This window comes from Chinchilla lanigera, unplaced genomic scaffold, assembly GCF_000276665.1.
Source record: "Chinchilla lanigera isolate Chin_1 unplaced genomic scaffold, ChiLan1.0 scaffold00095, whole genome shotgun sequence".
NCBI classification, from domain to species: Eukaryota; Metazoa; Chordata; class Mammalia; order Rodentia; family Chinchillidae; genus Chinchilla; species Chinchilla lanigera.
Window position 1 is genome coordinate 3,196,357 of NW_004955496.1, and position 26,584 is coordinate 3,222,940.

At 36.4% G+C, this 26,584-nt stretch overlaps 1 protein-coding gene and 1 long non-coding RNA gene across 5 annotated transcripts in view; one reads left to right on the top strand and one right to left on the bottom strand.

Annotated features, from left to right (window-relative positions):
* The window catches only part of Tbck (TBC1 domain containing kinase), a 180,029-nt gene that overhangs the window by 88,244 nt on the left and 65,201 nt on the right, over positions 1-26,584 (top strand). For all 4 annotated transcript variants that reach the window (XM_013505410.1, XM_005406218.2, XM_005406217.2 and 1 more), the window contains 2 exons: positions 2,624-2,660; positions 3,762-3,923. In XM_013505410.1, the coding sequence (XP_013360864.1) occupies positions 2,624-2,660; positions 3,762-3,923 (199 nt within the window). The remainder of the gene's footprint in view (positions 1-2,623; positions 2,661-3,761; positions 3,924-26,584) is intronic.
* LOC102007447 lies at positions 9,573-15,884 on the bottom strand. The gene is made up of 3 exons (XR_264174.2): positions 15,292-15,884; positions 13,635-13,729; positions 9,573-9,773 (listed from the first exon to the last, which is right to left on the bottom strand). It is a non-coding gene; the product is annotated as an uncharacterized LOC102007447 (long non-coding RNA).

A 26,584-nucleotide genomic window follows, 5' to 3' on the forward strand; every position in this document is an offset into this window, starting at 1 on the left:
ATGTCAGTATTAACAATAATACTTAAAATTTGCAGAGTACTGTTTTAAGAAGCACTTTCACATACATTTCATACAGGTACTTAAAGCACTTCTGTGACATAGTTAAGATAGATAATAATTTCTCTATTTCAAAAATAAAGAATATGGGATTCACAGAGGTTAACTGATTTGCTTGTCATGGTATCAGTGATTGTCAGAGTTGAAACTCTAGCACTTGTTTTCTGACTCCAAGTTCTTTGTTCCTTTTGCTAATTCATAATAGCTAAATATTAGACTAAGTAAGTGGCTCATACTCTCAATTTGGCATGGCACAGGGAAGCATGGTCATAGTGCAATAGGGAATGATGAGATCACAGGTACATTTCTAGTAAGAGAAATTTGGCTGAATGAAATACTGGAGCAGGTAGAAGTTGAAAGCAAGGACAACTGTGAAGCATTTGCAGTAGTTCACACAGAAGGAATGAGAACCAAAAGCAAAGTTGGTTCAGTATGAATGAGCAGAAACAAAAACTGAAGAGATCTTGTAGAAATAGTGTAACATCTATGGGATTCGACAGGAAATACTTTAAAATTAGGACTTTTGAACCTAAGTGACTGCAGTAATGGTGCCGATAGAAGAGGCAACTTTGGAGTGACCATGAGTGGTACCTAAGTTACATCAGAAAGGTTTGATCTTTTCAAGGCTTCCCACTAAAGTGTATAAATGGGATCAGAGTAGCATAATTTGGGAGCATAATTTCTCCCCATTGCTACAACAGTACTTCTGAGTACATCCCAGGCCTTGTTTCTTAGAGTTTTGTTTCTCCCCATCTGGCTGGTACAAGTGAGCTATCCTTGGCATTGTATGAGCCTGACAAATTTCGCCACTTGCTATAAGTGAGCCCTTCCCCACTTTGTGTAGTTTCCTTATCTGCATGTCCTCTTCTGTATTTAGCAGTCACCTGAGGGAACCCTCTGTGGCTCTCTGGAACTTTTCCTCTGTGGGTCTCCTCTCTAGTACAGTATTCCACCAAAATGAGTCTGGCCCTCTTGGCCTCCCCTGATTCCCGCTCTGCCTCCTCAGCGCAGGATGGCAACCAGGCTCTCGGGAAGTCCTTCCTTCTTGTCAGTGGCCTGGAGTAAGTTGGGCAGTCTGGGAAATCACAGGTTTCATGTCACCACTTCCTCCTCTCAGGCAGTGCTCCTTGCTCTGTCTCCCATCCGAGATGAGCAAGTTGTTTTATCTGTTCTGTCTGAGTTGTGTGCGTCCAGGTGGGTGGGTAGATTTGGTTCCTATTATTCCTTTTTTGTTAGAAGCACAGTTCCTCTGTAGATCTTCATAATTATTAAGCTTAGTAATTGCAGAGAATAATGTGGGGTAAAATGTACTGTTGAAGAGTTGCTGAAATAATCTAGGAATGATTCTTAATGACAAACCAGTGGCTTTCATTACAAAGATATTAAAATTGAAAGGTTGACTAATACTTTTGAAATCAATCTCTTCTAATTTTTTATGTTTAAATTTAAGTTAGAGTAAAGAAGTCACATTTTCTTATGTTTTATTGTTTTCTTCAACCCATATTCATTACTGGGAGGTAAAATATTTTAATGCTGTTCTGTATTCCTATTTGCAGTATTTTTTAGAAAGAACTGTCTGCATGTCAACCTATCTAAGTGATAGGTTGAAGTGTCTGCATGTCAACCTATCTAAGTGATAAGTGAAGTCATAGAGATCTATGGACTTGATCTGCCAGTAGCACATATATTTAAGTGAGCTTTGTGATTGTGAGTTCTTAATTGGCATCTGAGAGCATGGGTACTCCTCTATGTTCAGTGTGCAGTGCAATGGCAGTATGAAGCTCCGTTCATAAATTTATCACTGAGAGGAGCTGAAAGCACATTCATGTAAGCTCTGTAGGTAGTGCAAGTCTTTGTTTAATAGTGGCCTGTATGGATGACCAAAGCAACCTGAAATTAGCGCTTTTTCATGAAATGACTATTTTAAACTTGCTAATGATAGTCCCAGTCCTAGAGTAGTGTGAAACGAAAGGAGACGTCCAGCTCAAGCAGTGAGATGGAGTAGGAGAGGAATTCCTTCCTCACCTTTGTTCTCTTCCAGACCAAGATGGACTGGATGGCACCTCTCTAACTGGGAGGACACTGCTTAGCCTGCTGACTCACATCATGAGGTCCCCTGCAAACACCCTCAGACACACACTCAAAATCAGTGTTAATCAGATATCTGAGTGTTCTGTGATCCAGTCAGTTTGACACCTAAGATTAACTACCAGAAGGACTTTTAAAATCTTGCAGTATTTTTCTGTACAACTGAAAAGTACACCCTTAACATTAGCATGCTAATGTTACATTTGAATTAGTATGATCTTGAATGTGCCTTTTGATGAAATGAACATGTTCTGTGAATAATTCCTGGCAGAAAGGTCATGTGCATTTGTAATATAGATAGATATCATTATATAGTAAAATATTAGTGATAATAACTAATTACATTGGTTTTATTTTAATCAGTGGAGTAGACTAAGATATAGTGTTTTTTTTTTTTACCATTCAGTTTATTGGTTATCATTCTAATTACATCTTTTATTTCCTCTCTATCTTTTCCCTGTATTTTTTCTACTCATAGCTATATGCCATCCCTTGGTTTCTCACCATGTTTACTCGTAAGTATCATTTTCCCTTTCCTTCTAGTATTGTATTAGCAAAAGTACAGTTCCACTCTTCCCTAGTATTTTATATTATTTTACAGTAATATTAAGGACATTTACTGTGCATCCTTATGTAATTCTGTTATGATAGAGTTCAATAGAAAAGAATTCTAGTTGTTCTGTCCCTTGAATATTATAAAAGAATTGTATAGGATGACAATCTGTTTTACATGTTGATGTTCATACAAGCTTTGCCCACTTTTGAAGAGAGAATTTAACATCAACTATAGTACATGAACTCTATGAAACCAACTTTTGAAACAAAATTAGCCTAAATTTCAGTAAAGCAATGCTCTAATAACTAGGAATTTTATTTCCTTTAACTAGTATTCCTCTAGAAATTAAAAGGTTATGTATAGAATACTTTAGTTATATATATTAATATAGTGTGTATCCTTACATATAATACATATACTAAATGGAATAATATTATGAAGTAGATATTCCCTGGAATGATATACAACTATACAACTGTATACAACTATATTATTAAAAAACAAAAAAATAATTAAAAAATTAATGGAATTGTTGGTGGGAATTACTAAATTTATTAAAAGCATTTGTAATGCAAAATGGAAATGTAACTTTACTGTATATAAAACAATGTTAAAGTTTATCTGTATAAGTAAGTTTATGTAAATAATATAACTAAAATTTTCTGAGGAAAAGTATTTGACGAATGGGACAAATTTACTAATATTGATAATAGAAGTTAGAAAATGTCATCCATTTCACTAATCTTTAACAATTTTTAAGAGGCTTTGGAAGTTAAATTTTAGCCAGCTGAACATTTTGTAAAGTTGGAAAGTATTAGCTATTTATTTATTTATGAATGAGACACGGTCTAACTGAGTTGCCCAACCTGGCCTCAGAATTACAGTCCTCCTGCCTGAGGCTTCTGAGTGTGAGATCACAGGCACAAACCACAGTGCTGTTCTTAGTATTAGCTCTTGCAGAATAGACCATAAATTGATAGTTGTGTGTTGAGTAAAGCAAATTGTTTTAGTTTTTGTTGAGTTCTTAATTTTAATTAATTTTTAAAAAATTATTCCACAGATGTATTTCCATTGCATAAAATATTCCACCTCTGGGACACTTTGCTACTTGGGAATTCCTCTTTCCCATTCTGTATCGGAGTAGCAATTCTCCAGCAGCTGCGGGACCGTCTTTTGGCTAATGGCTTTAACGAATGCATCCTTCTCTTCTCTGATTTACCAGGTAGGGGTCTAAATAAATGGGATCACTAAATGTCATTGGACCATAAAATAACAAGAAAGCCATTTGCAAAAGTAATCATGCAGGCCTTTAGCATCTCGCCTGCTGGGACCTCTTTATCCCTCTGCTCTGTCTCCCTTACACATCGCCTCTGCTGCTGGCCCAGCACTGCAGATACAAAGGGGTCACAGTAGCTCACTGTGGTTTGCTTTAAACCCACTAATGCCACCAGAAGGGTAAAAGGCTGGGAAGTGCGAGTGCCCACCTTCTTGCTTAGGATTGAACTGTTTATCTTGATCTCATGAGAGTAAATGAGGGCTGCTTGGGAAGATGCTGGAGAATGTATATTTATATGAAAATAGTGATTCCTGTGGCACTTTGCTCCCTCCTCACCACGGCTGCTTGCAAACACAGTGACAGTTTCAGGAAAGAGAACGCTGTCCTCTTGGGAGGTCAAAATAACTCAGGGAAGTTTTGTGTCATACAGTACAGTGTACTAAGTTAAACTGTATGGGGTATGCATGCGTGAGGAATTTGAAAAACCTAGGGCTTAAATGCTTAAAGGCAAAAGTATGGCTAGCAAGTATAGTCTTGATCCCATTGTTAAAAAGATGAAATTACTATGGTTGTCCATGATGTAACTAAATCTGTCAAAGGGGAAAAAATGATACACTTTGGCAGAAACTAAAATGTTTTTAGATAGAAAAATTATTCTTTTTCACAATATTTCATTGGCTCATTCTAATGCTTCTGCTCATTCTAATGCTATCCCATATATTTTTAGGAAACACAAATTTTGCTAATAATAAATACACTTAAAATTATCGAAGAAATAAACATGCCTGAAAACCAAATAACAAAAAAGGAATCAGATGTTTGCTGTCTTATTTATTTTGCATTTTTAGTGGATGGTCTATATTTAATATTCTACAGTCTCTCTTGAAAATCTTCAATTTGAAGAGAAATAATAACAAAGATGCCTTTGAATTATCGAAAACTTCTGCTTTCCTCTTCCCCAAGTTAAAACTATCACCATCAGTTAATTTATCAAATTTTAATTAAAGTGAATTATTTCTTCTATAAACAACTACTTTATTTTTTCTGTAAGATTGTGAAAGGGTTGTTTTTTCCTCTTTCAGGTTTTGAACAAGAATAAAAAAGTTAATTTCACAAACTAAGAATACAGAATATTGTTTGTACCCTACAGATGTTTCCTTGTCATTCCCAACTTGCCAAAAAAACAGAGAAAGATAACTGCTTTGGATTAAAAGAATTTTTCTGATAAGTTATAAAAATGTATATATTAGAAATGCTGATTATTCATTTTTAAATCAAATACTGTAAATGTAATGATTTTCCTATTCCATACATAAGTGTTCCCATGAAGTACTGGTAAAGGAATCTGTTTTAATATTTTACAGGCAGATTAGTAGTCAGTCTTAGCAAAAAGGGTAGCCCAGCCAACTCCATATTTTGCTTCTAATTTTGAGTCAGTTTATAAAGAAAAGATAGCATTGATATGAACTTACTAAATATGTTGTACTTTATTGAAATGCCACTTCACTGAGTTTAAATAATAAGCAGAACAAATTTAACCACAGTCTTTGCTAAAGCAGATTGACTAAGACGATGTTCAGAAGATCTCCTGGCAATAATATAATACAGATACCACATGATTGGTGACCTTGTGAACAGAATGGGTCCGCCTTTTTAGTTCTTTTTTTTTTTTTTTTTTTTTTTTAGAGCTTAAATATTTCAAAACTTTTTTTTTTTTTTAATTTATTTATTTTATTTTAAGGATAAAAGGAGGGAAACATTAACAGACATACAACATTTTACAACATATCACAAGCACAATATAGACAATACAGAGTTACAAACAAAGTGGTAGGGAATTAACAATGGTGGTTGTATTACATATTGATATCTTCAAAGTGGCTTCTCATGAAAACAGATATAGACATGCAATACTGGTCAACCAAAGACTCATTGACAGTTTCTTTCAGCATAGAAACAGCAGATAGAACAACCATGTTATCTATCCTGTATATACATACATACAAAATTTCTCCTTCTTCTTCTTTCCCTTTTTAGTTCTGATAGCCTGGAATCTAAGAGCATGGCGAGTATAGTTAGATCACATGGGTTCAAATTGTGGCTCCACCACTTCACGTTGTCCAACCCTAGAGAAATGGCTTAACCTCTTTGTATCTATTTCCTCACCTCCAATCATATGAGATTGTTAATAGTACCTATGACATAAATTACTGTGTTAAATCAGTATCTCTAAGGAACTTAAAAGGATTGCTTAGCAAAGAACAATGTAAGTGACTATTATTGTCATTATTATTATTACCACCTTTCCTCATTTTTTTCATTCTATCATAACTTATTTGCCTCTTGACAATGTAAATGCAGTTATATCTCCACCTGTCTTTTCCTCGAAATTATTGAATTAAGCATCAGTCATACACACTTTCGGGTCTCACACCCAGTGACCCACCCCTTCCGACCAGATCCCACCTCCTCACAGCATGGGAGCTGTGAGCTCATCTGCTGATGCGTATAATGTTCCCCTATCTCCTCACCTTCTAAACACGTGAGCCTTTAGGGGGCGTTTCATATGTACGGTAACATTCAGCCTACTTAAGTTCCCTCTCATTTCTTCCCTCTTTCCTTCACTTTATGCTCTTTAATTCTTATAGGGAGAAATCAGCTGAAAGTTGTAATTCTTTTGGCCAAATTTTTTTTTTCAAATTCAATTGCCTTGTAGATGATAGAGTGTGATTTTACATTCCAAGGAAGTACAAGTAGTGCTAGAAAATTTTGCTGAAACTTCTTGACATGTATTGGTATGTGTGCCATGTTTGTACTAAAGGAAACAACTATGAAATCAGTGTACTTGGTATTTCTCTTGCAATCTAAAAATAGTGGCAGCATATTTTGGAAGAAATACTGAACTTTCATAGTCCCAACCAATACTGGATTTTGGCCAGGGGTGTCAGAGAACATTTCCAAAGTTACAGCCTTTTAATCCAAATTATGTGATGAGGATTGACAATATTCATCCTGTTTTCCCTTTTTGATATCATTCTGCTATAGTGTCTACTTATTTGATTTTTTAAAATTTCTTTTGAGGATACATCCACGCAGTTTTGAAGATGAGTATAAGACCCAAAAGGTAATAATTTGAGTGGCTTTCTCAGAGCATAGATTTTTAAATACTTTATTTTGTTGTGGCATTTCCTTTGTACAGTTGAATATTGATTCAACATATTAATGTCATTTCAAATAGTTAAAACAGATTCTTAGAATAGGTTCCCTTGCATCTTGATCCCCCTCAGTCAGGAATGTTTATAGCCAGGAAAGAAAATTTTTTTAGAGAACCTATATTCCCAAGAAATTCCCAAGAAATTGGGAAATCTTTGTGAAAGAACCCTTAACTTATTCTGAGAATAAAACCATGATTTTAAAATTAAGAGAAAGAAATGTGTATATGTAAACTGTTTAAGCTAAACACTGAGTATACTGGAGAATTTCAGCATACGAAAAGTTGCAAATTGCATTTGCAGAAAGAAATTAGCATTTAGCTGAAACATCTTAATAGTATGATATTTGGTTTATTATAGAAGCTTAATTTAAAGGAAAAACTTTAAATGAATTTTAAAAGCATTTTATTTCTTTATTACTGACATACTTTGCAATAGAATTTAATTTTCAACACAAATATGAGAATATTAGTAGTGTATTACTATTTTCACTGGTTCAAAAGTATTGTAGGTGTTGTGACATGATAATGTCTAAGTAAAGATATTTATATAGACTTAATACAGCTGTGTAATACAATCCTCATTGAGCACAGCATGGCATGTTTCGTGAAAACACTTTTTTCACTCTTCATTGGTTTTACAGATTAATAGGTTCCATTTTATCATACCCATACATGCATATAACATACTTTGATCAGGTTCACCCCCATTTCTCCCTTGCCCCCGTTGCTGCCTAATTTCTCATTTTTTTGAGGTTTCAGTAGATGTATTTTGATCATATCCATCCCCTCAACCAATGTTACACTCCTCTTATTCTGTTTCTCTTGTCTTAATAATAGACCCTTTTCTACTTATTTTTTTTTTTAAGATTCCACCTGTTAGGACATTCAGTGTTTGTTTTTCTGAGCCTGGCCTCTGTTGCTCAACTTGATGATATCCAGGTCCATCCAGTTTTCCTGCAAATGACAAAATGTCATTGCTATTTATTTCTGAATAATACTCCAGTATGTATATAAAATAATGCATTTTCTTTACCCATTCATCTCTTGGGCACTGAGGCTGGTTCCCTACCTTGCATCCTGTGAATTGTGTTGCAGTAAACATGGGATGCAGGTGTCTGTATTATACAGACTTTAATTCCTTAGGGTGTATACCAAGAAGTAGTATAGATGGGTCATATGGCAGCTCCAGTTTTAGTTTTTGAGCAACCTGCCTACGGATCTCCATAGTGACTACTAATTTACATTACCAACAGCAGTGTAGAAGGGCTTCTTTTTCCTCCATCCGCACCAACATTTGTTGTTTTGTTGTTGTTGTTGTTTTCTTAATGATAGCCATTCTGACTGGGATGAGATGGAATTTCATTTTAATTGTAATTTGCATTACCCTAATGCCTGAAGATGCTGAACATATTTTCATATACTTATTGGTCATTTGTACTTCTTTTTATAATTCCCTGTCCAATTCATTTGCTCAATTGATTTTTTGATGTTAAGCTTTTTGAATTCAATCTATATTGTAGACATTAACCCTCTGTCAGCAGAGGGGTTGGTAAAGATTTTCTCCAGATTTGGTAGGCTGTCACTTAATGCTGTTGATTCTCTTGCTGTACAGAACCCTTTCAATTTGATGTCCCATTTGTTGATTCTTGCTGATTCTTTCCTGGGCTATTAGAGTCCTCTTCTGGAAGTGTTTGCTTATGCCTATAATGTTTCTCCTATGTTTTCTTTTAGCAGGTTCAAAGTTTCAGGTTTTATTTCTAAGTTCTTGATGCACTTTGAATTGAATTTTCTGCAGAATGATGATGGGGATCTAGTTTCAATCTTTAGCAGTTTTGCCAGCAGAGTTTTTTGAAGAGGCTGTCTTTTCTCCAATGTATATGTCTGGCTCCTTTGTTCACACTCAGGTAGCTGTAGCTGTGTGCTTTGTTCGCACATCTTCTAGTCTGTTCCATTGGTCCATGTGTCTATTTTTGTACCAATATCATGCTATTTTTGTTAGTGTGGCTCTATAATATAATTTCAAAGTGGGTATTATGGTGCTTTCTGCCTTCCTCTTTTGGAAAACAACACATAGTTCTGTGCTACATTTTCTAAGATCCACAATAAGAAATTCAGGCCACTGTTTTCAAGCAACATACAGATATGTTAGAACTAAAACAAAGGGAATGAAGTTGTAGAAACTAAAAAATAGAGCAAAATGTTAAAATATGCAAATTCCTGAATCTCAGTTTTATCATTTTTCTGTTTATACTCAAGATGGAATTGGATAATTAGAGTGAGAGCATAACTGAAATCTCAGTTCAGTTTATTTGTTTGTTTGTTTGGTTTTTTTGTCTGGTACCGGGAATCAAACTCATGACCTCACACTTTTCAGGCAGGCACTGTGCCGCTGAGCTAAATCCCCAGCCCTCAGTTCAGTTTATTGCACTGCATAGATTTTGTGGTACTTTTTTTTTTGGTCATTATTTTCCTTTTTTCTTTTTTAGTGCCAGGGATTGAACCCAGGGTCTCACCCTTTCCGGACAGGCACTGCACTGCTGGGCTGCATCCCAAGCCCAGTATAATGGCACTTTTGGTGATCCCTAGGGTGGGAAAAGAGAAGAAGAGCAGTTAGTACATACTGCATTTAGTTCTGAGTTCTCATTACCCTGTAACACATCTTGGCAAAATCAAGACATAATTTATCTTCCTTACTTGTATTTACATCAGAGAGTAATATTAAGCCACTTCTTAGCTCACCCATATGTCTACAATCTTTATATTAATATGATCCAAGATTTACTTTGTGCAGCATATTGTTACAGTATAAATCATAGCATGAGTCATGTTATAATAAGTTGGGATGCCAGACAAAATCAACCTCATTAAATCTGAGTTTCAATTGACAAAGAATTGCATATGAATATGTCCCAAATACTCATTTTTATTTGAGACTCAAATTTTACTAATGCCCTGCAGTTGTGTTTGCTAAAGCTAGCAACCCTTATTATAGTGTTAAAAATAATTTTTTAAAAAGATACAGAAAAATATTAGGGAATTCAAACACAGCAAGAGCAAAAGGAGGGGCAGGGAGAAGCCTCTTTTCTTCCCTTATATTGTACGCAGGCTACCTGCCCTAAGACTCACACCATCTCCATACCCTCCTCTTGCACAGGCTGAGGATGTTTACAAAGTACAGAACCTGGCCCTCTGCGGAGTCCCTTAGTTAAACTTGAAAACTTCTCAAATTGATACAATGTACCGATGATTACAATGATCCTACACACAGTCATCTAGAAGCTTCATTTTCTAAGTCTTAAACCAAGGTTCATATTCCTGGCCCTAGCATCTCAGTGCACCTGTGGATGCTGGTAAAGCACCTAAATAAATGAACACAAGTCACTTTACACGTTTTGCAACATTCCCTAGCTTATATATATTCTCTCCTTCCCCTCAAAAACTGTATTGCTCCCTCACTTCTAAACTATGTATTGCTAATTATACAAACTTCAAATAGGCCAAATTTCAAAGTAGACACAAATTTGAGGCCTTTTCAAATGTTTTCATTAGAGCCTGTTACTTTGACAGAATGTTAGGTTTTGATGTGGTGCTTTCACATATACACATGTTTTCATTGCATCACTTCCCCTTATGACCCCCCTACATTCTTCTCCCCTTAGTCCCTTTCTCTTCCAGTGATAGTCTTCTTTCTGCTCTCATGCCATCTTTTTCATATTCTACATAGTAGAAAAAACATGCCATATGTGTCTTTCTGAATCTGACTTATTTCAATTAACGTGATGATACCCAGTTTCATCTATTTCCTGCAAATGACAATTTCATTTTTCTTCATAGCTGAGTAATACTCTATTGTGTACACACACACACACACACACACACCACATTTTCTTTATCTGTTCTTCTATTGATAGGTACCTACACTCGTTCCATCAGATCTTGGTTGTTATGAACTAACTGTACTGAAGTACGTTTGGGTATGCAGGTATCCCTGAAGTATGCTGACCTTAATTCCTTCACGTGTCTATCAAGGAGTGATACACCTGGGTGATAGGGTAGTTCTATGTATAGTTTCTTAAGGAACTTCCAAAATTTGAGGCTCTTGACTGATGAATATTGTAATTGTTAAAACTATGTATAAATGATAATATTTTCATTTTAGAGGAAGAAATAGATTGTAACAAAATTATGTAAGTACATATAAAGAAAAAGTTACTTATTTAGGTTGGTTTTTTTCTTTATGTATTTGAGTAAATAGGACAAATCTGGTGACTTCTAAATTTATTCTCAGCTTTATTACTCCATGTAGAGGTTGAAAACTTTTGTTCTCTGAAAACATAAGCCTATGCATTTATTGGAAGTAAAACATTATTTTTTGTCAGAAGTGTAATATATTTGTGAAGTTTGAGCTAAAGCATATTTTCATATATTAACCTGAAACAGCAGCAATATATTCTTGATATGCTTAGCCAGTGAAAAGAATCATAATGTGAATGTTGTGATTGCTCTGTTGAATGGACAATGTGCTGCTATAACTTTTCCACTAGTTAATATGTACCTTCATAAAGCAAAAGAACTGTTAAGTAAATGTAAGTACACCAAGGCCCTTGCCAAATAAATGTGGGTGTGCTGGATTTTTAGCCTAAAGTTCAGAATTATTTTAGAGACTTTTAACTATATACATGAGAAGCTATCTGAGAGATAGTTTTTAATTAACAAGTTTTTCATTTTAGGAATAAAAATAAATAAAACAGCATTGCAAAAGTACTTAAATATCATCTCCTAATTGTAAACAGTGACTCAGTTTTTAAAAGCTTTAAGATTTAAGTCAGTACAAATGAAGATAGCTAAAATTGTGTAGCACGTAATTGTTCAGTAAAAGTTTTGTGCTGGCACACCTGTAAGATTGACATTATTTTATTTGAAGCTGAGAATCCACTAATTATTCACACTTCCTGTTTGCACCTATGTGATGTCTCTAGGTTCTCCTTGGGATTGCAAAATCACAGCATAATTTAAATTAAATATGAAGATTTCATCTGTGGTCCTCCTCAACCCACCTATCCTTAAAAATACATAAGAACTTTAGGATCTAGACAGTATGTTAAATTCTTTGGAGTTCAGAATTGATCAGGGGAAAATGAGAAAGTAATTAATTTGTTTTCATTTGCATGGTTGTGAAATACCACAATAGAAAATAATTTTCAAAATCTCATTAAGTTATATCATTCTTGTGGGGAAAGAACTACTGAATTATTTTATGGAAAATGAGACACTTCAAACAAGTATTACCTCATTTCCAGGCAAAATAAATGATCATGAGAAGCAGAAAGCCAGTAATGACTGATGAAGATTATCATATTATAGCACTATTAAAGAAAGCTGAAAAAATTCTCATATCACTGACCTAGGTGGTGCTCTCAGAACATAGAACTCACCTTACAATATGTAAATACTTTATACATTTGAAAGAAATGTTTCTTATATGCTGGTAACTATAATGAAAAAGTCAAGGTTGATCAGAATTTCTACTTACTTTGAAAACTGAGAGTATATTAGAGTATTAATTCATCCTAGACCCGGTCCCAGGACTTTAAGACTCTGATAAGAAAGTCCTGCCCCACAGCAGAACTGCCTATTTTATGATTGACAAGGGCTTCTTCTTTGTGAATTTATATGAACAGTCCAAAAATTTTTATAGTGTAGATTAGTGTTTTCAAACTTGCTCACTTTCAAGACTTCAGTGATGGAATGTTTGTTTTGCTGTTACATGTTTTCATGTTATGTGCAAATCACTTAAAATATATAGAACACTTCACTTTTAAGATATATTGAAGTTAATTAAACACAAAAACCTTTAAACATTGGAAATTATCTTTAAAATTCTTCCCCATGCACAGCTGTAAGTTGCACTTATGAGTTACTTTTATCATGTATTTCCATATATAATTTGTACTTTAGTAAAATAACTTTCCTCTACCTAGCCCTACATATCTAGCACAAAAATTAAGTTGCTGTGCTACTTGTCTTAAGTGGTAAACTTCATCCTAATGGAAAGTAACTTCCTTACCACATGTCCTTTGTAAAACTGTAGTGAGTGTGCTAAGTCAAAGTAAAATAATGAAATAAAGTACAAACGGACTCCACTGGAGAACAGAAGAGGAATATTATGTCAATATGTGTATAGGCTAGCTTTTCAAAATTAGGTAGCATAGATGAAGTGACTAGAATTTTCTCACTTTTATTACAAGAAACTAGATTTAATTACCTTCAAAATTAAAACCATTTCAACCCTTCTGCAAAAATTATCGATTACTATATGAAAACTGGTTATCAAATTTGAGTACAAGGTTCTATTTGCCACAAAAATAGAGACTCCAGTTTTGTTTCTGATTTACCATGAAGTGTAAAACAAAAGTGGGGAAAAAATCAAGACTTCCACTGACCTGGTGCTAAATCCTCCATGCGGCTGCACTATTCTTTTCTCTGAGGTTCCATTATCGACGCCAGCTGCTTTGCGCTGTCATGTCTACCTACTCCACTGTAAGGGAGAAAGACAGTTACATTATAAACAGAAAGGTTTAAGTACTCATATATCAGTTATGTTTATTGCCTGTGCTGTTTATGTCTGGCTTCATTGTGGGCATTAAGCAGCAGGGAAGAGAGATGCATAGCAAAATGTGCCAGTAATTTCAGGCACATATACTGGTTTTGAAAGGCTGAATGAAATAAAGTGGAAGCCCAGTAACATGTCCATTCTTTTCCCCTTAGACATTGCCAAGACTGTGTAATAAATATAAATACATATAAATGTTTATATTTATGTACATTCAGCAAATATCTAGTGACTACTATAAGTGTGTAGGTATATATATGTATGTGTTTATGTATGTGGTGTGATAAAAAAATAGTGTTTAAGCAAGAATCAACAAATGAGATTATATCAGACTAAAAAGCTTCTGTACAGCAAAAGAATCAGTGAAAAGACAACCTATTGGAATGGGAAAAAGTTTTACCAGCTACTCTTCAGACAGAGGACTAATATCTAAAATATACAAAGAATGCAAAGAAATTAAATCATCTAAAATTAAAGACCCAGTCAAGAAATGGGCAAGAGAAATGACCAGACAATTCACAGAAAAAAATGTTCAGCTTCACTGGCCATTAGAGAGATGCAAATTAAAACAATGCTAAATTGTATCTTACTCCAGAAAGAATGGCAGTTATCAAGAAATCAAAAAATAACATGCTGATGTGGCTGTGGTGAAGAAAAAACTCTCCTTCACCATTGGTGGGAATGCAAATGAGTACAATCATTATGGAAATCAATATGGGGATTTCTCAAAGAACTGAAATTAGAAATTGCATATGACTCAACCATCCTCTTTTTAGATATCTTCCCCAAAGAGCACAAGACGTCATACTACATTGATACATGCATACGAGTGTTTATAGTAGAGCAATTCTTAATAGCTAAATACTAGAAGCAACCTATATACCCATCAACAAGTGATTGCATAAAGAAAACATGGTGTCTAGGACAAATTTCAGACATTTGTAGGAAAATGGACACACATGGAAAATATAATGTTGAGTGAAATGAACCAGACACACGTATGGTATCTCTCATTTCAGGGAGGCAAAGCACAAAGAGAATAATAAAGGATGGATAGATGGGGACAAGGAGATGGATCTCTTACAATAGGGAAGAGGGCCAGGGAAATAGAGTGAGGGGTGAGCAAGAGGGAAAGGGGAAATTAGAATAAAGCTGTACCATGTAAAGGAACCTGATAACCTCACTGTAAACATTCCATGCCCTAAGATAAGCTAAGGTTAGTAATATCAACAAGAATGAAAATTGGGATAGGGGAACTGGGGGAGAAAGGGAGAGAGGGAGAGGGAAAGGAAGAGGGATTTTTTAAAAAGGAACAAACTGTAGTGTGTGCGTGTAACCATTTCCCAAGCTGATTGTAAACTGCATGTACTGCAGACATGTAGTAATAAAATAACATTTTAAAGTATAGTGTTTAAATTTTTTAAAACAATGAAAGACACATTGCCATTGGCTCTCCCGCAAATACTCCGTACTTCCAATACACTTACCTCACCATTCTTGCAACTGTTTGCAGTACTTCTGGAAGTCCTCTTTCATGAGTATCTTTAGTTGGACTGTCATAGTTGCCTCCGTGTCCTGAATGAATTCAACATATTTACCTTTCAAGGTCGTTTTGACCTTATGTAAGAGCCAGAAGTCACATAGTACTAGATTCTGTGAATAAGGAGGATGAAGACACACTGTCATATTATCATTTGACAGAAGTTACTGTAAACAAACTATACACTGTTTCAGAAAGTGACAAGAACAATGGGATGTGTGTTCAAAGTGGTAGAGGGTATCTTGAAGAGTAATGACAATGTGCCTTTTGCTGTGATAAAAATTTTTTAAACATTTTTATGTCACGTAGTCATATTGTGCATAACTTCATAGTCTTATTGTGGTTTGTCATTTCCATACACTGGCCCACAGCATTCATGAGTATTTAGAAGTGACCTAGTAGGACCCTTTAACTGTGACTAACACTTCTAAGGGTAGTTATCTTACTTATGCATGGTATTAACTTCCTTGTTAACTTAAGGCATGTGGCTGTATAATGCATTCATTCTCTAATCTTTTCAGTTAAGAAATTCAGCCTCCTTCTCAGAATCACTCTTAGGATCAGTAGGATTTAGAATTCGGTGGGATGTTAAGTGTGGTGGATAGATTCCAATATCTTAGCTAAGTTGGGTGGTGGGAGCAAGGTAAGGGATTGGATATGGTTCCAGGAAGAGAGAGTTAAGTTCTAGAGATGTGCTTACAGTGTTTACGAGGCAGTGAGATTTAGGAGCTCAGGAATGACTAGAGATTTTTGGTTAACAAAATAATAAGTATAATTTGAAGATAAATGAAGGTTAGGTAAAGTAACTTTCCTTAAAGGCAGGCCTTGTTTAAGAGAATATAATATTCTACATATCAAGTAGTTCTTTTTACCTGCTTAGAAAATAAAGATTGGTTGGTTGGTTGATTTACAATCTTTATGATGTTTATAGGCTAGTTTGAAGTAACTATGTGAAAAGGAACACATAAGAAGGACAAATAATGCAAAAGAAGCTATATAGATTAATAATGGTGTTGGTAAGATGAAATTCCAATAAATGAGTGTTTGTGAAAAATGCTATGTTTAGAACAAAAAGACCAGGCAATAATACATTTATTTTGGGGAAGCATCCAATAATGTTTGGCAATGAAAAAATTCACTAACTATTGTTACTTTACTGTTCTCAAGCATCTGAGTCGGGGGCTGTATGTCAAAACAACGTGTTCTCTTTCTGTGAGACTTTAGAATATGTGATTCTATTTATTCAACGTGTGTTCAAAAGACTTTATTATGTGACAGACACAGCAGCCATAAAGATAGATAAGATGTAGTACAGTCTTGTATAGAATGGGGACTCTTTGTGGCCATCATAAGGTAAGGAGGATGCAAGGTAGAGATACCTGGGCTAAATGAGTGAGGGCAGTGATGCTAGTGGCGTGATAAAAATTGGTGAGATATGCAGAGTGCTGATTGTACAGGGCTTTGCAGGATGTGCCGAGGAGTTTGGGCTTTACCGTATTCTATATGCAATCAGAAAGCTTTAAGCAGAAAAATTATAGCATTTTTATATGTATTAGAAAATTGCATCTGGCTAGTGTGAGTGGGGAAGTTAAATTGGACACCTGTAAAATATTTGTCCTAAACAGTCAGAAGCGCTGCCCAAGGATAAGTTCAAGAATATAGCAAGAGTTCCTACTGAATTCATCTCTTTACTAAAATGAGATACATGACAAAATCCTGAGAGATTTAATGTTTTGGAACTTTGTATCTAGCAATAACATTCTATCCTTACTTATGTGTCATAGACTACAGGTGACACTCCTTACAGACAAATGCTAAATTTGATCAGTGTGTTCCTCAAGGTTATTGGGTCTGTCTTTAGATTACCCAGGATCTATGCTGTATCTATCCGCTGCAACTATGCTTTCTCTTAGGACAGTAAGGTGTGATGGAGGAGCTATCCACTCAAGGGTGTCTTGAAGCGCTGTCCCTAGAATTTACCTGTAGAAAGTGCTTCACAGTATGCATATTGTATTTTATTCACTTTGCTCTTTGCTAGTAAGATAAGCAACTTTATAGTCTGTCCAGTAGTGAGAGATTTTTTTGTATTATTATTGGGATGTTTTCATATTATCAGAAGACATCAGTGTCTAGAATACTTATCATCATCTTTCTATAAGTGAACTCTTTGTGTCAAAAAATACTGGTTCTTTAAAGTTGGAAGATTTACAGTTTGCAGATCACCTTCATACTTTTGCATATTAATATGAATTAGTGTACCATTCTTGTATATTAATAGTGTAATAAATGATGATATGTAATTGGACAATGAATAAACAACTCTAAACCTAGTCTCTATGTTAATCCAGTTGTGAATTTCACACACAAAAATCTTCATAGATAAAAAGGATACACAAACTTTGTACTGCATTTATTTCTCCAAGTATTTAAGCATATTTTAAGTAAAATTTATAGAAGCAAATTATATAGTTCTGTACCTTTTGACCCCAGTCAAGATACAGAATATTTTCATCACCCTAGAAAATTCCTTCATGCCACCTGTGAGTCAATTCCACTCCTCCATTAGCAAGCCCTGCTGTGATCTATCAGCATAGAGGAGTTTTATTTGTGCTTGGCTTTTATTTTATGAACTATGTCTTTTCATAAATAAGGTTTTTAGATTTTCATTTTCTTCTGTGACTATTGTTAGGGGATAAAATGTGCTCAAGTGAGCTAGCATATAGGTGTTGGAATTGCTGATTAAGCCAACAAGCCAAGCTGTGATGGACAATTACAGCATATAAGCCAGCAGTTCAACTGGAGAAAGAGCCATCTTAGCCCTGTTCCATTTTCCACATGGAGCAGTGCCAGGCCTGGGTCAGATGGGGCAGCATAAATATGGACATCTTCTACTGCCAGAAGCCCCTGCCAGCTATGGTCCTATGGGCCAGAAAGAAAGTAGACAGGGCTAGGAGTAGAAAAGTACTGAGTCAGAATCTAAAAGACCTTCTTCCAAGAGAAGGTCTTAAAAGAGTTGCCTGAAGAAGGCCTCTGGCAAAGGCCTTGATGAGGAGTCCCTGGCTGGGAAAACAGACTCATGGAAGAGTGTGGCCAGAGCAGAGGAGACGTCTTTGGATTAATCAGATGTTTTTAATGTTTCTCAAATCATATTCAGCAGCTGTTCTGGGCTGAAGTTGTTGAGGGGCAGAGGCAGTGGGGGTTATAAATGAGCTGTGCCTTTTTATAGACTTGGGATTCATTTTTGTCATGTGCCTTTGGTGTTTCCTTTTTTATTTGGTTAGATTCCTAAAAACGTTTTCCTGTTTGAAGTTACAGTTCAGTGACATCTAGTACAGTCTCTGTTGTGCACCCCTTGTCTGTATCAAGCTGAAAACATCTTTGTCACCCCCCAACATCCTTGCCCATCCCAAGTCACCCCTCGCGCCTCCACAGCTGTCATCAAGGCCACTCCTGAGTTGCAGAGAGAGGTGGGGTGAGGGCGACTAGAAAATGCTACGGCATTTTTACCTACTTTCTCTTCCAGTAGATTTAATGTTTCTGTTTTAATATTTAGATCTTTAATCCATTCTGACTTTAATTTTGTGCATGGTGATAGACATGGTCTAGTTTCAGTCTTCAACATGTGGCAAGCCAGTTTTTCCAGCACCATTTATTAAAGAAGCTATCTTCCAGTAAACTTGTTTGGCCTCTTTGTCAAGATAAGGTGGCTGAGTGTCTTTGTGATTGTAATTGAGTCTTCCAGTCTGTCCCATTGATCTTCAAGTCTTTATTTGCCAATACCATGCTGATTTTATAACAGTAGCTTTGTAATATAATTTCAAACCAGAGAGTGTGATTCTGCCTGCCTTGCCTTGCCTTTGTTACCCAGGATTGCTTTTCCTATGCTGGGTCTCTTCTGGTTCCAGATGAAGTTTAGGAACGTTTCCTCTAGATCTGTGAGGTATACTAATGGTATTTTAATTGGGATTGCATGGCATTTTCTGACTGGTTACAAGTTGTTTTTCCTTGATTCGGCATCACTTCATGGCTGGAACCCTTTGCTTTCCAGAGTTCTTTCCACACCTCTGCCAGGTTGACTCTGTAAGTCTCCCCTAGATGTGTGGGGCTGTTGTGGAGGGCCCGGCCTTTGGCGTGGCCTGCTCTGCCTTGTTCACTGTCTCTTGGCTCCCTGTTAATTGTTGCTTTGGTTGGGTTTTTTCAGTTTTTGGTTTTTGTTTTGTTGCTGTTATTTTTTAATCAATAGACTTTGCTTTTTTGAGCAGTTTAGTTTGCTTATAGATAAACTGAGCAGGTAGTACAGTTTCCATTCTCCCTTCCTTATGATCAACATCTTGCTTTACTGTGTTACATTTGTTACAGTCAATGAACCAATATTAATACATCATTATTAACCAAAATCCAGAATTTATGTGCCAGCCTACCCTTGACATTGCACACTTTCCTGGGTTTTGATAAATGCACAATGACATACACCACATTCCAGTGTCATTCAGCTCCTGAAATCCTGCATTTCAACTTCATTCATCTTCTCTCAGTCCACCCCGTACTCAGACCTTTGGCAATCACTGAGCTTTCCATGGTCTGTTTAGTTTCTCCTACTCCAGACCGTCATGGGGAGGTGGAATCATAACAAATATTTTGAGGGGTGGGGACATAGCTCAGTGGTAGGGTGCCTGCCTAGTGTGCATTAGGCTCTCCCTGGGTTTGAGCCCTAGTACTGCAATGGGGAAAAGGTATTTTGCCTTTTCAGACTCACTTCTTACATTTTTAAAAATTATTTAAGGTCTTCACCTTGCTAGCTCATTTCTTTTTACTGTTGAGTAATATTCCAAGTGCTGAGATTTCAGAAGATACTTTATGAAAGGCAGTCTCTTATCTAAAAAGAAATTTAACAAGCGGAAAAAGAAAAGTAGTCTTATCTCAAGCTGACTTTAAAAGAAGAATGCAGACTAACTGAGACCTAAGATATATTTAAAAATCTATTGAGTTGGGGGCTGGCTGGAGGTTTAGCTCAGCGGCAAAAGCGCCTGCCTGGCAAGCGCAAGGTCGTGAGTTCGGTTCCCGGTACCGGAGAAAAACCGAAAAAAAAAAAAAATCTATTGAGTTGAAGTACTACAGTTCTTCAGTGTATATATCTAAAATGTTATCTATAAAGCTCCTGGTTCCTACTGCATGCTGGAGTAAGCTTACACCTCATAACATCCCCAGATAGTAAGTAATTGCATTCCTATTGTACAACTAGAAAGAGATACAAAAAGATAAGCTGAGCAAAGCTACACAACTTGGCTGTAAGTGGATTAAAATTGAAGCCCAGGTCCTAGGCCTCCCAGGTGAGTTCTCTCCAGTATGCTGTGCTTGTTCTGCTGCTTCTCAGCAAATGCTTCCCAGGCCACTTTACTGACCAGAAGCCTGGCCACATGAATAAACCCACCTTCTTTCTGCATTCCATTTTGAACCTGGGACTTTATAGTTTAAGACCTTTCCAATTAAAACAGGTTGTACACATCTGCTTATCTCCCCACCCTTTCAGAAATATCCCTAAAGTGATATGAAGGGAATGAAAAATGCCTAGTAATTCCAACAACACAGTGAATGTAAGAAGAGCATTAGTAGACAAGAAATGTCAACAGATATTTGCAGTATAGAAAGACGTTATATCAATAGTAACTTAATTAAGCAAAGAAATCCAAAACTCTTTTTAAAAAAACAAAGGAACCAGCAAAAAGCAAGCTAATTGTGGTGGATTGACCACTGGTGGTCAACTTATAACCCCCAGCTGAACTGAGTAAGCATGGTGCTGGGTGTGGGAGACCCACCTGGGGATTGTTGCCAGCAGCATAAGAGGCAGAACTAGAGAAGGAGAAAAAGGCTTTTGGGAACTAAAGAGGCTGCTGGGAGCAGAGAGAGGCTGTTGGAGCTGGTAGTAGCTGTAAGGAGCTGTTGGTTGTTTTGGAAGAGCTTGTCATGCTGGCTTTCCTGATGAACTTGGCTGTTTTCATCCTCTGAGGAGCTCAGAACCTTGTTGGCACTGAGAATGGCTTTGGTTCACTTTGGGGGAGCTCTGGTCCTCACTTTGAGCATTGCTTCCTGGCTCCAGAGGAGAAGATGGTGCACTGCCAGTTTCCTGGAAAAGCTTGCTGTGTTGCCTTCCCTGATGGGAACTCAGCCATCTTCATCATCAGAGGAGCTCGGGACCTCACTGTTGCTGAGGATGGCTCTGGTACCTTTCAGGGGAGCTCTGGTTCTTCTGAGCATCACTTCCTGGCTCCAGTGCAGATCCCTCAGCCTGCTAGTACAGATCCTTCATCCTGCTAGCACAGACTTCCTAGATTCCACCACTGATCTGTGGGCCTTCCAGCGCAGATCCGTGAAACAGGCCTGCATGAGATATTGTTATGGGCTCTGGCTTCCAGTTGGATTCATGGGAGGTATTGTTATGAGCTCTAGGCCTTCAGCTGGACTCATGCAGGACATTTCTGTGGGATCCAGGCCCTCAGCTAGTTTCCTTGGTGGTGGTGTGTGGACAGATTTCTGCACTCTTTTGTATATCATTCTTTGGATGACTATTTATAAATAATCTTACAAACTATGTGTCCTGTATTATATTGTTCCCCTCAAACCAACACACTAATTCTTAGTTCAAAACAACAAAAGGTTTTAGGAAGTGAAGGTGAATGTACAGTGGGGCAGGAAACCAGAAAGCAGCCAGTTGAATGTATCTTAAAGACGGATTTCACTGATCCCCTCTGCCAGCCAGAAATCTGCTCTTCTATCCCATAGAACCCCTGAAGATAAAGACAGATCCAGGTCTGGTCCCTGAGGCTTACACAGTTTAGGGAGACAGTCCTTTTTGGAAAGAGAATATAATTTATAGTATCAAGTTGAGCTACCAGAAGAATATTTAGAATAAACAAAGAGATCACAACAATATGAAATGGAAAAATCTGACACATCTCTAATATTTTTCCTAATGTTTTTGCTTCATACTGATTAATCCCCTCTTCATGTAAGAATAATTCTGCAATAGTTTCAATAGAGAAAATAGTCTTGCCATTGCTAACTTTAGTTGAAATTATTTCTTATTATTGGTAGTGGGAATGCATAAAACATCATTTTTCACACAGCTGTACTCACTGTCAGAATGCTACAGGTTTGTGTCCAATAAACTCAGAGATGCTATTTTCTTAAATTCCCATCAAAAAGGAAAAGGTGCTTAGCGTATTATAATTGTATGTGTAGCATTATGAAGAGGATTTCTGAAAGGAAAGTATTTATCTTTTGACTAGACATCAATGAGAACCAAATCTTTTGTTTACAATTTTACATGCTTTATGTTTGGAAGAATTTCTCACAGTCTGGTTTTTGGCTGTGTACTTTACAAGCATGTGTCAACCACTCATTTTAATCTCTAATGTCAGAACATGTTCATGTTGCATTTTAGGCTCTGCACCTGTATAGCGGGTAGTGGGAGAGTTCCAGGAAATCATTCCTTGAACTAGCAATAACTTTACTGTGAAAGAGAAAGCACACACCAAAGTGGTAAGGACAGATTCTAATCAGTAATAAACTATTGCAAGAGGATAAATAATCCAGTGTCACCTGAAGTCAACTCTGAATTGTCCAGAAGCAACTGGGTGTTTTAAAGGGAGAATGAGGAAACAGGAAAGGAGTGTGGAAGGGCACAGTAGGATCAGAGAGGTGAAATATTACAAATATGTGGAAACCCAAGAAGGGAGACTTGAACTGGTCCATGTGAAACCCATAAGGGTTTGCTCACTAGTGTTTATCAAAGTTAAGTTCCTACCTTCCACAAAGGCTGGGAGATAGAGACTTTATCTTTAAAAAAAAAAAAACTAAAAACAACTGTGAGAAGATAATACAACCATAAAAAAAGATTTTTCTAACCACCAGAAAACAGTAGATTTTTCATGGAAATATAGAAATTAAAATTGAAGTAGGATAAAGTTTATGTTAAAAATATTGGAGAGTAAAATTTAGGAATTCTTCCAGAGAATGAAACAAATGTACAGGTAAAAAGTAAGAGTAAATGACAAGATTATTAGAGAATTCATGATGTTTAAGTTTTTTCTAATAAACGAGAAGATAAATTGTCATAGGTATCAAATGAGACTTTTTTGGTAATACTGGGGAACGTGTCAAATGTCCTGCCCAGTGAAGTGATTGACACTAAAATACATTATAAAATTTCAGAATTCAGAGAGCCTAAAAGTTTACAGAGAAGGGGACAGCCACATGCAAATTTTCTCAAATCCAAATTTCAGCAGACTTCTCAACAGTAGACAATAGAGCCTTTCGTATCTCTGGTAAAAAATATTCGACCCTAGAATGCTGTACATACACAAACCATCCATCAAAGGCAAAATATAGGATAAGTCATGTAAGATTTCAAAATAACTTGCTTCCTGTGCACACTGTCATAGAAGCTACTGGAAAATATGTTCCATCAAAGTGAAATGCATCAAGAAAGAGTAAGTACCCCCTCTATAGAGTCGAATATAGAGGTCAGCCAAATACAATCAGCTACTAGTAAGAGAGTTCTGGGATGACACCTATGCAGTAGATGTAGAAAGTAATTCATAGCCATCAAGGAAAAGAAGAGAGAGAGGGCTTCGAGAGAGAGAAATCTTTTTACCTATCCCTCCCCAAATGTAAACATGAGATACATTTGATCATACTGAAAGTAGTTCAGTATTTCTAAGATATAATATTGAGGATTATAGAATGAAGAAACCAAGACTTGGAGAAATAATTTCACTGTCACAGAGTACCTCATCGAGCTTTGATTCAAACCTGAGACACCTTGTCTTAATGTACAATATAACAAGCAAGGAATTGGAGTGTCATAAAATGAGAGATTATGTTGTGAGAATAATTGCACATTTGCATATACAGTTTACATAATACTTTTGCACAGGAAGCGTGCACAGGAAACAGTTGTTCTACTTTGCTTATATACAGTGCTTTAGAAGGACTTTGAGATGGAGAGGTGACCTGTGTCAGGTGGATGGGGAATGAGGACCTGTGCTAATAGTCAAGGTAGATCTCCATAAATAATCAAAGTTACCAGAAAGCTTTTATGGGGTTAGTAGGATGTTTTGGAATCAGATGCAAATTGTCATTTTCCATTGTCGCTGACTTTAGGACTGAACTACAAGCTCTGATATAGATCATTGGCCTGATTTCAGCTTTTGCCAGGTGACAGAGCAAACTGATTTGAACACTGGAGAAGTAGAATCTGAACCCAAATGCTTCACCTTTGGGTATCAAAGAAGACAGAATTTAGGGCATATAGCTTAGTGGCACAGCATCTGCCTGGCAAGCACAAGGTCCTAAATTTGGTTCCTGGTACAAAAAAAAAGGACAAAATTTAGACAACTGAGAGTTTGCTCTATTTAGCTCACAAATTTTTATCTTAACTATTTAAATTGAACATTTTCTAAAATAAATTGAACCTCTCAAGAAGAGTAAACTATCTTAAAGTTTTATATTTCTTCTAGTTGGTATTTTTCTTCTTCTCCTTAAGGAATCTCAGGTTAATTTTACACCTTTTTAAAAAAAACATTGCACTACATTACCATTGCCCAACTAAATGTGCTCATGTCTCAAAGCATGTTTGACTCATTTTTATAGAATTTTATGATAAGACTTGTATGTGGAGTGATGAAGTCTGACCTCCTGTGTAGCCATGGAAGGAACCAGCTGTGAAGCTGGCAGAAGAATCACTAATAGCAGATAAGGGAATGCTTAACTGAGTAACTGATCTTTTCGGACTTGCTGGTCATATTCCAAATATAAATGGCTTGGGAAAAAAAAAAGATATCTTATGACCCCTTAGTAACCTCAGATATTCTGCACATGGTAGCACACAAGTACCTAAGACACTTAGCTTTTCTGTCTTAGTTTCTTGGTCTTTAACAAAAATGGCAGGGGAGGGGGAATTACAACACCTGACTTTAAGAATCATTGTAAGGATGAAGTGAACTAAAGTATAATACCTAGTGGTATGCTCATGTCATTTTCCCTTCCCTTATATACCAGATAACTGTAAATGCTAACTCTTGACTGTGTTAGTCAGCTTTCCTTCGCTATGACAATACCTAGGAAAATCAATGGAAAGGAGAAAAGATTTATTTTGGCTCACAATTTCAGGAAATTCAGTTCATGGTCACTTGGCTCTGCTGGCTTGTGCCTGTGGCGAGGTAGAGCATCATATGGGGGAGTGAGTGGGGAGAAGACCACTCACCTCATGGTGGCTGAGAAGCAAACAAGAGCAAGAGGAAAGGCCATGGTCCCCAAATACCCTTCAGTGGTGGGCTCCCAATGCCCCACCTTTGTCCAGCGAGGCCCCAACCTGAAGTATGCTTGACCAATTTCAGGTGTCTCTCAATCCAGACAACAAGCTAGATTAGGCATCACATGCACTCCTTGTTTAGTGCTTCTTTCCCTTCCCCTTATATATAAGCTTTTTGTTTCAAAAAGAGAAATATATAACATATATCTTTTATAATCTTCAACATATATTTTTCTCCATTGCTTATATGAGCTGACATACTTGGGTTTTTGCAGAGAAAATGAAAATACTATCTTCTACTTGCTGGCTTTAGGAATACAGAAAGAGAAAAAGGTAATCAGTGCAAAACTCTGTCATCTGAGCCAGCTTAGTGAACTTCTTCCATTCTATGATCTTTCCTCTTTCCCCATAGAGGAATGGCTAATTCCTCCTCAGGAATGTTGGCCTCCTAAAGACCTACAGTCCCATCAAAAATAATAGTTTAGAATTGTAATCATCATTCTGTTTACATATTACCTCTGCATCAAAGATAACTTATATTTCAAATCTAAGAAAAGGAAATATTCTATGAAAATGTTGTATTTTGTAAAGTCATTTTTATTAGTCATTTTAAACCATTAAAGATATTATGACATATTACAATAATAACATGTATACTCATGTTTATAACAGCATAATTCATAATAGCCGAATCTTGGAAGCAGCCTACGTGTCCACCAACAAATGAGAGGATAGAGAAAGTATGGCATTTATACACAGTGGAGTACTGGTTAGCTATAAAGAAGGATAAACATGAGTCATTTGTAGGAAAATGAATGCACTTTGAGACAGTAATGTGAAGTGAAATAAATCAGATGCACAAGCTTAAATATCGCATGGTTTCTCTTATATGAGAAACCCAAAGTATAAAAGAACAAAATAGGGCTGG